This window comes from Sus scrofa, chromosome 6, assembly GCF_000003025.6.
Source record: "Sus scrofa isolate TJ Tabasco breed Duroc chromosome 6, Sscrofa11.1, whole genome shotgun sequence".
Lineage (NCBI taxonomy): Eukaryota > Metazoa > Chordata > Mammalia > Artiodactyla > Suidae > Sus > Sus scrofa.
Window position 1 is genome coordinate 75,035,958 of NC_010448.4, and position 14,449 is coordinate 75,050,406.

At 39.1% G+C, this 14,449-nt stretch overlaps 1 protein-coding gene across 1 annotated transcript in view; it reads left to right on the forward strand.

Annotated features, from left to right (window-relative positions):
- SPEN (spen family transcriptional repressor) overlaps positions 1-14,449 on the forward strand; it is a 91,904-nt gene that overhangs the window by 20,393 nt on the left and 57,062 nt on the right. The window contains 2 exon segments of the mRNA XM_021095393.1: positions 2,944-3,264; positions 6,670-7,146. Coding sequence (XP_020951052.1) covers positions 2,944-3,264; positions 6,670-7,146 — 798 coding nt within the window.

Below are 14,449 nucleotides of genomic sequence, written 5' to 3' on the forward strand. Positions count from 1 at the left end.
TTGCAATATGTTGTGTTTGTGTGTGTTAAAATATACTAAATATAAAATGTATTATTTTAACTTTTTTTTTTTTTTTTGTCCTTTTGCCATTTCTTGGGCTGCTTCCACGGCATATGGAGGTTCTCAAGCTAGGGGTCTAATCGGAGCTGTAGCTGCCAGCCTACGCCAGAGCCACAGCAACGCGGGATCTGCGTCTGCCACCTACACCACAGCTCGTGGCAATGCCGGATCGTTAACCCACTGAGCAAGGGCAGGGACCGAACCCGCAACTTCATGGTTCCTAGTCGGATTCGTTAACCACTGCGCCACGACGGGAACTCCCTATTTTAACCATTTTTGAGTGTACAATTTAATGGCATTAAGTATAGTTACAGTGGTATGTAACAACCATCACCACTATCTATTTCTAGAATTTTGTCATCCCATATACAAACTCTCTAAGATTAAGCAGTATCTCCCTAGCCCCTGGTAACCTATATTCTAGTTTCTATGTCTATGAATTTGCCTATCCCAGATACCTCATGTAAGTGGAATCATAAACTATTTGTCCTTTTGTGTCTGGCTTATTTCATTTAATATTATGTTTTCAAGGTTTGTCCATGTTGTAGCATGTATCAAAACTTTATTTTTATGTCTTAATATAATATTCCATTGTATGTATATACCACATTTTGTTTATCCCTTCATCCACTGAGTTGGATAAGTTGAGTTGTTTCTATCTTTTGACTTTTGTGAATAATGATGCAGTCAACATTGGTGCACATGTATCTGTTTGAGCCTACCCAGGATTGGAATTGCTGGATCATATGGTAATCCTGTGATTAACTTTTGGAGAAAATGCCAAACTTTTCTACAGTGGCTGCACCATTTTACAGTTATACCAGCTATGCAGGAGGTTTCAAATTTCTCCATATCCTTGCCAACACTTCTGTTCTGTTCTCGTTTCTAATAGCCATACTAGAGAGTATGAAGTGATATTTTATTGTGGTTTTGTTTTGCATTTCCCTAATGACTAATGATTTTGAGCATCTTTTTCTGTGCTTATCTGCCATCTGTCTGTCTTCTTCAGTGAAGTGTCCTCCCTATTTTTGAAAAATGGGTTGAGTTGTAAGATTTCTTGTATTCTAGACACAAGCCCTGTGTCATACATTGGAAGGTATTTTTTGATGTTTATATGGGAAAGAACTATTTCAGTTTCTATAATTTCTCCCCAAATTTTAAAGATCCTTTCATCAGTTAATTTACCCAGAATAAGTTCGTCACGTCTAGTTCAGTTCCCTAATGAAACTGGATTTTAGGATTATGTTTCCCTTGTGAGAGGTGATAACTTAAGTCATCCTTCAGTAGAAGTATATGAAAGAAATGTTTTGCTTTCTGATAATGTTGTTAGTTTCTTCATAGGAATTGTAAAATTATGATCTTGGATTTTCAGCAGATAAGAGTGTTATATTTAAAAGTGCTGTGCCTGCCTTTCTAATGCCAATTAGAAGTACATAAAATACAGTTAACTCCTAATGAAATTTGCAAAGTTTTTGTGAATTTTAAATTTTTAGATATACTTTTTACGTATATGTTCAAAATATGAAAGGTGTCCTAAATTTTTTCTTTACATGCATAGTGAACATTTTTTGAATAAAAATGAGAACATAGAGTCTTTCAAAAGATTTTTTAGATTTATTATATGATGAACATTTTAATTATACATAAATTATAAGTTGTACCTTTTTCTTTTAATCCTCTGGAAAAGAATTAAATAGCAAAAGATTACATTAAAAATTAGAGGAGATTTCTTGTGGCACAGCAGGTTAAGGATCTGGCATTGTCACTGCAGTGGCTTGGGTCGCTGATCTGGCGTAGGTTTGATCCCTGGCTTGGGAACTCACATCCACGGGCATGGCCAAAAACAAAAAAATTTAGATTGACACTTGGAAATGCACAGAATATTCGGGATTTATTTTGCTTTCCATCCAGTAAGAAGTGTTTGAAGTCATCTCATTTTTTCTTTTTTCTTTTTTTTTTTTGGTCTTTTTTCTATTTCTTTGGGCCGCTCCCACGGCATATGGAGGTTCCCAGGCTAGGGGTCGAATCGGAGCTCTAGCTGCTGGCCTACACCAGAGCCACAGCAACTCGGGATCCGAGCCGCGTCTGTGATCTACACCACAGCTCACGGCAACGCCGGATCGTTAACCCACTGAGCAAGGGCAGGGACCGAACCCGCAACCTCATGGTTCCTAGTCGGATTCGTTAACCACTGCGCCACGACGGGAACTCCTGAAGTCATCTCATTTTTTCAGTAAGATCATTTTCACTTAATGAATTAAATTAAAATGAAGTAAAATAACTACTTCTAGGAATAGTTTGTACTTTTAGGATTTATAAGTTACTTTGATTACTGTGGTTATCTTAGGTATAGTATCCTTTTTTTTTTTCTTTTTCTTTTTTAGGGCCGCACCCACAGCATATGGAAGTTCCCAGGATAGGGGTCAAATCTGAGCTGCAGCTGCTCTCCTACACCACAGCTCACAGCAACGCCTGATCCTTAACCCACTGAGCAAGGCCAGGGATCGAACCTGCATCCTCATGGTTCCTAGTCGGGTTCGTTAACCACTGGGCCACAAAGGGAGCTCCCTAGTATCCTTTTTTAGAAGGCAAAAATTCCTTAAAATTTCTGATTCATTTCAGCTAAGTGTTCTAGAAAGGTGGAAGGTAGTTTAGTAAATACTATATTTAAAAAGAGGGCAATAAAATAATGTAGTTAAAACATTTGTAAATATTTGCCTCAAAAAAGTAAAATGTGAGTGTAAAAGCCATTTTAAATGTCATTCTGCAACCCTTCTCCCATACATACATAATGTAAATTGTTTAAAAGTAAGAAACATTTTCAAAAACTATTTTTGGAAAATTATTGCTATGCAACAGTAATATTCACTTTATTTTTTTCAGATATGGCCGTGTGGAAAGTGTCAAAATTCTCCCCAAGAGGGGTTCTGAAGGAGGAGTGGCTGCCTTTGTGGATTTTGTGGACATCAAAAGTGCACAGAAAGCTCACAACTCAGTCAACAAAATGGGAGATAGAGACCTACGCACGGATTATAATGAACCAGGCACCATTCCAAGTGCTGCTCGGGGATTGGATGATACAGTTTCCATAGCATCTCGTAGTAGAGAGGTTTCTGGGTTCAGAGGAGGTGGTGGGGGGCCTGCTTATGGCCCCCCACCATCACTTCATGCACGAGAAGGACGTTATGAGCGGAGACTTGATGGGTAAGTTCCAAGGTTTCTGTAGGCAGGTATTTTGTATTTGATATGGTGAGAAACAGAAACTCATATTTAGGGGCCCCAGATGGATTTAAAGTTTTGGGCATTCTCAATGTTTCCTATTTTGGGTTGGAAACGGAAGTGATTTCTATCCCAGTGGCTGGTATCTTATGGAATCATAGAGGATATTTCCTGCAGCTGGTTGGATATCTACTCCTGAGATCTAAAATGGTGGAAGATTTTGTATGGCAGCGTCATTTTTGGAGTTACCTGTCTTCTAGAATTAATTATTCCTTCTCTTGGATAATGTTAAGGCCTTCCTTGGATATATCCCTTCTACCTGATGGAGCTACTTGGCTGCAGATTTTCTGGTTGTACTAATTGGAATATTTCTGGAATATTAGTGCCTACAGATTCTTTTAGAAGTTGATCTCTGCTTCTCAGTTTTCACTACATCAAGTGTACAAATGAATTGGATTGTCACCAAAAAACCTAGCAGACCATATGATTCAACCTCTTGGATTCTACAAACAATATTTAAACCTGGAAATATGTACTTGGATGAAGAAGAGTGAAGGCAATGCTTGATTTTTCCATTTTGGATCTACACATTTTCCATGTTGGAATTATACTCCTTGATGGCATGGGGAAAAAATCGAGATGACGGACGTTCCTAAATCCTGGAATATAGCCATTCTTTTCTAATTGCTGGAATGTATGGGATGTCATACAGTCAAGATTCCATTAGCCCAGGAGAAGAGGATTATTATCTTGTTTCTTAAGCAAGTTGCTGGCTAATTAAGGTACTTTAGCTTTGAAAACATGGTGACCATCAGTTGTGGATACAGCAATCAAAACTGACTGTGCTGGATGGCTACAAAGGCGAACTCTTGGCGAGCAACCGTGTCTTCTTCATTTGGTGGAATCGTAGAGGATGTGTCCTCTTCTGTCAGCTGCCTGATTCATACTTAGGGCTGGAAATTTTTGTGAATGTGGATCAATTTATAATTTTCTACTATCTCAAGAAAGAAGTCTGGGGGTTTGAGAGTTACAGTTTGTCTGGGACTGCTTGCTTCCAGTGGAATTATTTTATCTGGTCATTAAGATTTTTTTTCCTTGTGGTTCATCTAAATATCATTTGACACCCTTGCCCATTAAGAAGGTGGATTACCCCCATAAGAGGGGCCAAAATTGGGGAAGTTATGTTCACAATTCTCTCCCTAGATTTAATTGGGATTATAGGTCGTGTTTCCACACTTGGAAAAGGTTGGTATGTCCTGACCTGTGTATATTAGCCCCTCTCTTAACCCAAGTCAAACTTTTCTTTTTTTCCCACTAACTCTAGAATTGTTTAGTACTAATAGATGAATCAAAGAATAGCTATTAGATTTCAGTTCTGCTAGCTCTTGTGCCTGCCTTCCGTATCTTCCTAATGAATAAGAACTTGTGTATTTATAAAATATCAGCTGTAGCAGTTAATTCTCCTAGAACTATTGCCTATTGCTTCTATTATATCATTAATAACAGCTCTTACTGATTAACATTTGATAGGGTAGTCATTGAATTATTTATGAAATTTTCTCTTAAGTCTGAGAGGAAACCCTGCTTGTTTGTTAGACATGGAAGTATCTATCCAAACTCCAAAAACATAGTGGATAAAAAAGAGAAAGTCATTTAATACATTTAAGTAGGAAAGCTAATACTGAATTTTTTGCCATGCCAGTTGCTTTTCATAATAGCAGCAAAAAGCAAAAACAACCTAAGAGAAGGTATAGTTGCTACTAAGTGAAATGGTGGATGAAAATGAAGGTTAGTGGAGAGATTTGGAATCTAAGCATATATTATCAACATAGTATTAGTTGTAATAGTTTGCCATATTTTCTTCTTTGGAGAGATCCTAATTCTTCTGTATCTTTCATGATGCCTTATTCACTTTTGATAGAAGATAGATCCAAAAGAAAGGTTGAGAAGAAACTCAACCTCAAGTTTGAGATTCAAATGAAATGGTCTTTTAGGAACTGTCTTAATTAGAGAATTTAAGATTTCTTTATAGGATTGGGATTGATTTTTAATATTGAAACTTAATTGCATGTGTGTAATTGTACATGCAACAGTTTTTGTCCTCTCAGGTTGACAAGTATTCATGCCCTAAAGAAAAAAAAAATGAGTTAAACCATTGCTAATAGCAATCTTTATTTATCGTATCTTACAGTTCCCAAAGTTGCATTATTTCATCATAGGCAATTTATGAGTATAGTAAAACCCTAAGAGAATATATTTCCTGTAACTATTAAGTATATACATTAGCAAATTGAATCATGAAATAGGCATTTAAAAAATTATGTGGAATTCGATAACAAAAGGAAATAAAATAAGTATTATTCTTTAAGTTTATCAGAGAATAGCATGTGGCAACCCAATATTTTGATGTCTTAAGTGGTTTTTTGGTTTGATTTTTTCTTTTTAAGATTCCACCTTTATTATTCAATGTGATCATTTGGGCACAGCAGTTTACATAATTTAGTAATTTTTATAATTATCCGATAAATTGAAATTTAATAAGAAAAGCTATACTTAAATTTTTTCCATACTTAGAAAATGCCCTCCTACTGCTGGGACATGGGCATGCATTCCAATGGGGCTTTCATGTCTGTGTTTAAAATACATCATGGAGGAGTTCCCATTGTGGCGCATTGGAAACGAATCCAACTAGGAACCATGAGGTTGCGGGTTCAATCCCTGGCCTCGCTCAGTGGTTTAAGGATCCAGCGTTGCTGTGAGCTGTGGTGTCGGTCGCAGACGTGGCTCGGATCTGGCATTGCTGTGGCTGTGGTGAAGGCAGCTATAGCTCCATTTAGACCCCTAGCCTGGGAACCTCCACGTGCCTCAGGTGCGGCCCTAAAAAGCAAAAATAAATAAAAAAAATATATATATCTAAATACAAATATTTATATGTATATATCTCTCATGGAAATTTTGCCTGAAATATATTTGCACAGTAAATAGAGTTTCTTATATATTTTAATCAGATGAAGGTATAGAAGACTTTGATATTACAATGATAGTCTCTTCTTGTTCCACTAAATCTAAAATAAAAAGGAGATGGCATATGTATATTTCCATATGTAAGCCAGAAAATCCCTGATAAAAAGAGCAACGGATTTTCGGAACACTAGTCATGAAAGCCCAATATACCATTACAACAGTGATTGCTCAGCTGTGAAGATAATTTTTGGAGTCAAGTAAAATGTTAAGCTTGTTAGTGTATGCTTACTAAGTAGGTTAATGCTGTTTCAAAAATGACCAGCAAAGACAAAGACAGTGCTGAAGTGAATGTTTGCATGACTTGCTTTTAGTTTTGCTTTCCCCTTTCTGATTGATTAAATGTTTTTCCCCCCCTCCTAAATGCAGGGCTTCAGATAACAGGGAGCGTGCTTATGAACATAGTGCCTATGGACACCATGAACGGGGGACGGGAGGATTTGATCGGACAAGACATTACGATCAGGATTACTATAGAGATCCTCGAGAGCGGACTTTACAACATGGGCTCTATTATACTTCTCGGAGTCGAAGTCCAAACCGTTTTGATGCTCATGACCCCCGATACGAACCTAGGGCTCGGGAGCAGTTTACACTGCCCAGTGTGGTACACAGGGATATCTACAGGGATGATATTACCCGGGAGGTACGAGGCAGAAGGCCAGAGCGGAATTACCAGCACAGCAGGAGTCGGTCACCACATTCATCCCAGTCTAGAAATCAGTCTCCTCAGAGGCTGGCTAGCCAAGCGTCTAGACCCACAAGGTCCCCTAGCGGCAGCGGCTCTAGGAGTAGATCCTCCAGTAGTGATTCAATCAGCAGCAGCAGTAGTACCAGCAGTGACAGGTAGGTTAACAGCCTTTTGTTATAACAGACAAGCTGTTGAATAAATTGTCACAAATTCACTATGATCAGTGGTACTGGTTTTTAGTATAGTAATATTTTTAAGAGAAAATAATCTTGGGTCTGCATATAATGAGTGAAGAAACTTTGATTAGCTTTGTGGCTGTTGAATTAATCATTCTGCCAAGTACCGGAAGCTAAATGATGATTTGTAAACACTTTTTCCTCTAGATGTTCAATATTAAAATTGCCAGAAAGGAAGAACAATGGTAACTTTACTCATGTGGAGCAAATATTGTGCCACAATGTGTGGTATTTTTTTAAAGTTCTTGATTTCTTAGGTATATGATACTGTTTCTATTATTTTGGTTGAAAATTTATAAAAGCTGTTTGAGTAAAGATGTATTGGTGAAATATATCATTGACACTTTTATTATCAATGACTAAATTGATTTATGTACATTTTAACTAATTTTAACATCAAGGTGGTAGTCAATTTGTAAACTCAAGTTGGAAAACTTTCTTTGGCCACCCCATGGTGTATGGAGTTTCCGGTCCTGGGATCATACCGGAGCCACAGTTGTGACCTATACCACAGCTGGAGCAATACGGGGTCCTTTAACCTGCTCTGCTGGGTCAGGGATCCAGCCTTTGTCCTGGCGCTGCAGAGACTCTGTCCATCCCGTTGTGCCACAGCCGGAATTCCAGAAAGCTTTTTTAAAATTCAGGTTGTAGCTTTGCTGTTCACTAAGGCTGAGTAAGCTAATTTCATGATTTAGGAGTTTTTTCCAAAGGAGTTTTTTTCCAAAGATAACATAATAAATTGCAAGTACCCTTAACAGCAAACAGCTTGGAAGTTATGGTTATGGGTTTTGAAGTCATAGATCAAGATAGATGGTATAGCTTACTACTTTTATAATTTTAGACAGGTTCTTTAAGCTCTCTGGGTCTCAGCTTTTTCATCTTTTATAAGAACCGTGCTTCATAAAGTTATTGTGAAGATTGAAAGGAGAAAATATGTAAAGTGCTTAGCTTGATACCCAATATGTTGAATACATACTGCTTCTAATAATTGCTAGCTATAATTATTCCTACTGCTATAGATGTTGATATTCTTTGAGTATTTCCCATTTCTAGTTATTGTTATTCAACCTTTTAATCCCAGATATTCTAATTTTAAATTTAGATGGTATCTACTTTATTTTATTTTTATTTTATTTATTTATTTTTGGCTGCTCCATGGCATGTGGAATTCCCAGGCCAGGGATCAGATCTGAGTTGCAATTGCATCCTATGCCGCAGTTGTGGCAACACCAGATCCTTAACCCACTGTGCTGGGCTGGTTATCAAAACTGTGTCCTAGTACTGAAGAGACGCTGCCAATTCTGTTGTACCACAGCTGAGAACCCCGGTGGTTTGTATTTTAAATTTATAAGATATAGGAGTTCCCCAGTGGCCTAGTGGTTAAAGATTTGGTATTGTCACAGTCTGGCTCAGGTTCAGTCCCCAGCCTGGGAATTTCCGTATGCCACAGATTTGGCCAAAAGAAGAAAAAAAAAATTACAAGATAGAAATTCTCTGACTTGATTAAGTTAGGTTATTTTTCCTTTAGTCTTTTTTTTTTTTTTTTTGGCGGGGGGGGGGTTGGGGGGCACACCTGTGGCGTATGGAAGTTCCCAGGCTAGGGGTCTAATTGGAGTTACAGCTGCTGGCCTACACCACAGCCACAGCCACGTGGGATCTGAGCTGTGTGTGCAACCTATAGCATAGCTCACGGCAACTCTGATACTTAACCCACTGAGTGAGGCCAGGGATTGAACCCACAGCCTCATGGATCCTAGTTGGCTTTGTTACCACCAAGCCACGACGGGAACTCCAGTATTTTCCTTTTTTTAATTGGCTGTATCCACAGCATATGGAAGTTTCTGGGCCAGAGATTTAATCCAAGCTGCAGCTGGGGCAACACTGGATCCTTTAATCCACTGTGCCAGGCCAGGGATCAAACCCACTCATCCACAGCCACCTGAGCTGCTGCATAAACACTGTGCCAGAGTAGGAATTCTCCTCCTTTAGTATTGCCTGCTTAGAATTAATTTTAAAAAAGTAAATGATCATGTAATTGATGAATGGCTCCTTTTAGGTCTCCTAAATTTTCTAATTCAAAATAATAAATGGAAACATTTTATACATCTGTCTATTTAGATATAATTCAACCATCTGGAAGATGTAGCATTGTATAATGAAATAAGCACTTAGCTTAGGAAGTCAGGAGAGTTAAGTTTTGGCTCCAGCTTTGCAGCTCTGTGACATTAATGAAATCCTTAACTTTTTTGATTTCTTTCAGTATATTGTTGATTGACAGTATTCATTTGAATTCTATAAACTGATTATAAAATCTTGTCATGATTCACCTTTTTCTACATAGAATTGCCTAAGATACTCAAGTTTTAGTTTCCGTAAACCTACCCCACTAAAGGGATGGCACTGCATTCCATAGGATCAAAACTTTTTCAAAAGCTAACTGATTGTGTAAGTGTTGGAAGTTAAAGGAGAAACATGATTCAAGCCCTTCAGGATGGCATTGTATTTTGGTGGGAATTACAGTGTTTTGGATCTGGCCCTTGGCACTGTGGGCTCAAAAACTTGAACCCAGAGGTGATCTGATGAATTCGATGGAGGTAATCCCTGTTTATATAATCAAAAGAAACACTTATATGCTTCTGAATATTTACGTTCTGAATGATAACTGCCACAAATGCAGGATGAGCTTGGAAAATTTACATGGGGACTAAATTACAACTGTAGAGAATATTTCCTCTTCTGTCAGCTGCCTGATTCATACTTAGGGCTGGAAATTTTTATGATTTAGGGCTATGAAGGATATGTAGGACTTCAGCAAGCCGAGATGAATTTTAGGCTAGACAGGGAACATTGTGGGCAGAAGGAACAACTTGAATAGATACAGGTGGGTGGAAGAATGTTTTGAGAACAGCAAATAATTTAGAATGACTTAACCATGCTGATGCTTTTGGGTTTTATTCTTTATGCAGAGATGAACTGTTGAAGGGTTTTGAGAAGGGAAGTAGCTTGTTGAGATCTGTGCTTTAGAGAGGCATCTGGTGTCTTAGAACAGGAAAGGCTGAGATTCCGGTTAGGAGACCATTTCAGTATCTCGGAGAAGGAAAGCTTGGACCATGAGAGTGCCTAACTTGGGACAGGTAGGAGGGACATAGTATTGAGAACCAGATTATGTTGATTTATGAACCACAGAATGAACTTTTTGAAAATATAACCAAATGATGAGCCTTTGGTGCCATCCTGTAAGAACAGGGCCAGGTCTTCCCTTGTGCACACTGAAGAGCCAGTCAAGTGTATTGCCTGTCTCCCAGTATGTCAGCAAATAGTTGAAATACTTAGATATGATTCTTAATTAACATGAAGGTTAAAGCAGAATTGATAAATAGTTAAAAGATTTGGTCATTATATTATGACTGAAGCAAGTACAGAGAAATAAAATCCTTCGGTGTTCAGAGCATATTCATTATCCCTGGGTTCATCCCCTCTTTTACCAAATGTCCTCTTTTCCTTGTTGATTTCAGAATGTAGTATTTTGAGATGTTATATCAATTCAGAGTGTTCATTGCCCTTTTGGAAAATTAAGTTCTATTTTGTAATCTTTAAACTTGGTTGTGGAGTGGTGACATTCCAGGTTCTTTAAAAATGTTTAAAATCGGAGCTCCCGTCGTGGCGCAGTGGTTAACGAATCCAACTAGGAACCATGAGGTTGCGGGTTTGATCCCTGCCCTTGCTCAGTGGGTTAACGATCCAGCGTTGCCGTGAGCTGTGGTGTAGGTTGCAGACGCGGCTCGGATCTCGCATTGCTGTGGCTCTGGCGTAGGCTGGTGGCTACAGCTCCGATTCGACCCCTAGCCTGGGAACCCTCCATATGCCGCGGGAGCGGCCCAAAGAGATAACAAAAAGCCAAAAAAAGGTTTAAAATCAGCATATTATAGTAGACAAACTACAGCCTGGTTTTATCTATAGAAATAAGTTTCTATACTGTCTGTATGACTGACTGGGAGGTTAATCATCCACCATCCCTCTTAATTGCTACAGCTTTGGTGTAGATTCCTAGCATTGCATTTCAAATGAATAGACATAGGATTGATGACAGTCTAGTTGCGAAATCCTTATAAATGATATATCTACTGTTTCTGCCAAACTGTTCACAGTATTTAACTGGTGAGAATGGGGGCTTAATGTTACAAGCTTTCCTATGTGCATCCTTGTGCTTCTGTTTGTCTCTTTCTTTCTCTGTCTTGGTCAGTTAGGGAGTCAGCTTTTATTTTTCCAAACAAAACTTTAAATACATAAATTTGGGAGTTCCCGTCGTGGTGCAGTGGTTAACGAATCCGACTAGGAACCATGAGGTTGCGGGTTCGGTCCCTGCCCGTGCTCAGTGGGTTAACGATCCGGCGTTGCCGTGAGCTGTGGTGTAGGTTGCAGACACGGCTCGGATCCCGCGTTGCTGTGGCTCTGGCGTAGGCCGAGGGCTACAGCTCCAATTCGACCCCTAGCCTGGGAACCTCCATATGCTGCGGGAGCGGCCCAAGAAATAGCAAAAAGAAAAAAATAAAAAATAAAAAAAAGAAAAAACATAAATTTCACAAAAGCATTTATTTTAAAAGCCCTTGGTTGAAGATGAACATATTTTATTTCTATAGTTTCCTATTATTGGTTCTTGGTGGTGGTGGTTTTTTCCTGTCATGTAAGAATTTTCTTTAATACAGGCTAAAGAAATTGCAGAGTTTGTTGAAATTAAATTAGTTCATAATATCCTTCCCTGCTATATTGAAGTAGTTTTTTTTTTTTTTTTTGTCTTTTTAGGGCTGCACTCTCTGCATATGGTAGTTCCCAGGCTAGGGGTTGAATTGGTGCTGTAGCTGCCGGCCTATACCACAGCCACAGTAACATGGTATCTGAGCCAAGTCTGCAACCTGCACAAGAGCTCATGGCAACACTGGATCCTTAACCCACTGAGTGAGGCGGGGGGTCGAACCCATGCCCTCATGGATACTAGTCAGGTTCCTTCTGCTGAGCCACAACATGAAGGAAGTAGTTTTAACTGAGGTTTGTTTCTCAGTTGTTTACTTTGATCACAGCTAAAGATGTTTAGGCTGGCTCAGGGTCCCTGAACTTGGATGGGGGAAAAATTACATCTTTTTACTAACTTGAAACTGAATTAAGCCTTATTACCTCCCAGTATAAAAGTAGGCAACAAAAACTAGTAAATTAACAGTATGATTTACTTCGTTCTCAATATAAATACACAAGTAATTTATTATTACTGTAGTACAGATATCTCAAAATTGGGCTTATGTTGATTATTACTGGAAAAGAGTTATTAAATTCAGTGCTAGATATTGCTATTTAATGTTACTAAAGAGACATTCCTATATCAAAAAATTAAAACATTTTAATAATATGTCCATATAATTCATTTTCTTTTAATTCCAATTTATCTTATTTTATGCATTTAGGGACATTATTCTGAAAAGTGATCCATAGTCTCTACCAGATTGATGAAAAGGGTGGTGGCTGCCCTTAGCCCTTGATTCTGCATCCTATAAAGCTTTACAGAATCAGTGAGGGGGAAATGGAGAAAAAGGTAATGGGAGGGAGTTGAGATTTAGATAATCCAAAACCTTTTGTTCTTGCATCCCTTCCCCCATGGTTATTTCCTTACCTTTTTTTGGGGGGGGGGGCTAAGTTTAACTTTTGAGTTTATATTCACTCATCCATTTATGTAACATAACTTGCCTTTTTTTTTGGCTGCACCTGTAGCATATGGAAGTTCCTGGCCCAGGGATCGAACCTGTGCCACAGCTGTGACAATGCTGAATTCTTAACCTGCCGCATCACAAGGGGACTCCAACAAATAGTGCTTTTTTTGTGCATCAAATTTATGAAATAAGATAGCTGGTGGTATGGAGCCCTAGGAGTAGAGCCCGTTTGGATTAAACACTGGCTATGGCTAATCCAAAACAAAATCTACATATGTGTAATTAAAAGTTAATATCTAATTAAATTAATCTTGAGTGTCCATGGCCTTTTTTTCCAGCTTTACCAAAGGCAGTCCCATCTTCTGAACCCTTAAAAATACTTTGGATGTCTCTCAGCCTTTTATATAATCTTAATTTTTTCTATCGTAGTTGATTTCTCAGCCTTTTTCTTTTTTATGATTTTTATTTTTTATATTGTAGTTGACTTAACCTTTTTCTTTCTTTTTTTTGGGGGGGGCCACACTTGTGGCATGTGGAAGCTCCCCCTCTAGGGATTGAACTTGTGCCACAGCAGTGACAGTGCTCAATCCTTAACCCACTGAGCCACCAGGGAACACCCCCCCCCCCTTTTAAGGACCGAACCCACAGCACATGGAGGTTCCTAGGCTAGGGGTCTAATCAGAGATATAGCAGCCGGCCTACACCATAGCCACAGCAATGCAGGATTTGAGCCACATCTGCAACCTATACCACGGCTCACGGCAATGCTGGAACCTTAACCCCATGGGCGAGGCCAGGGATCAAACCTGCACCGCCACGATGGGAACTCCTTTCTTTTTGTTCTGCTGAATCCTTTTGGTTCATCTGAAGAAGAGTATGTCAGGAGTTCCCATTGTGCCTCAATGGTAACGAGCCCAAATAGTATCCATGAGGATGAGGGTTTGATCCCTGGCCTTGCTCAGTGGGTCAGGGATCCGGCATTGCCATGAGCTGTCATATAGGTCACGGACAAGGCTCAGATCTGGTGTTGCTGTGGCTGTGGTGTAGGCCAGCGCCTGTAGCTCCAATTTCAACCCTAGCCTAGAAGCTTCCATATGCTGAGAGTGTGACCCTAAAAAAAAAAAAAAGTCAGCTAACTACAGACTTTTATTCTTTCTAATCACAAAAATAGGCATTTAGATAGAAACCCTTAAAACAAATGTAGTAATCAGAATAACTACATGAGGAGTTCCCATCGTGGGGCAGTGGTTAACGAATCCGAGTAGGAACCTTGAGGTTTCGGGTTCGATCCCTGGCCTTGCTCAGTGCGTTAAGGATCTGGTGTTGCCTTGAGCTGTGGTGTAGGTTGCAGACATGGCTTGGATCCCACGTTGCTATGGCTGTGGTGTAGGCCGGTAGCTGTAGCTCTGATTCGACCCCTAGCCTGGAACCTCCATATGCTGAAGGTGTGGCCCTAAAAAGCAAAAAAACCCAAAAAACCCCACAAAACTGTATGGAATGAAATTTCCTGAATTTTTCCTTGT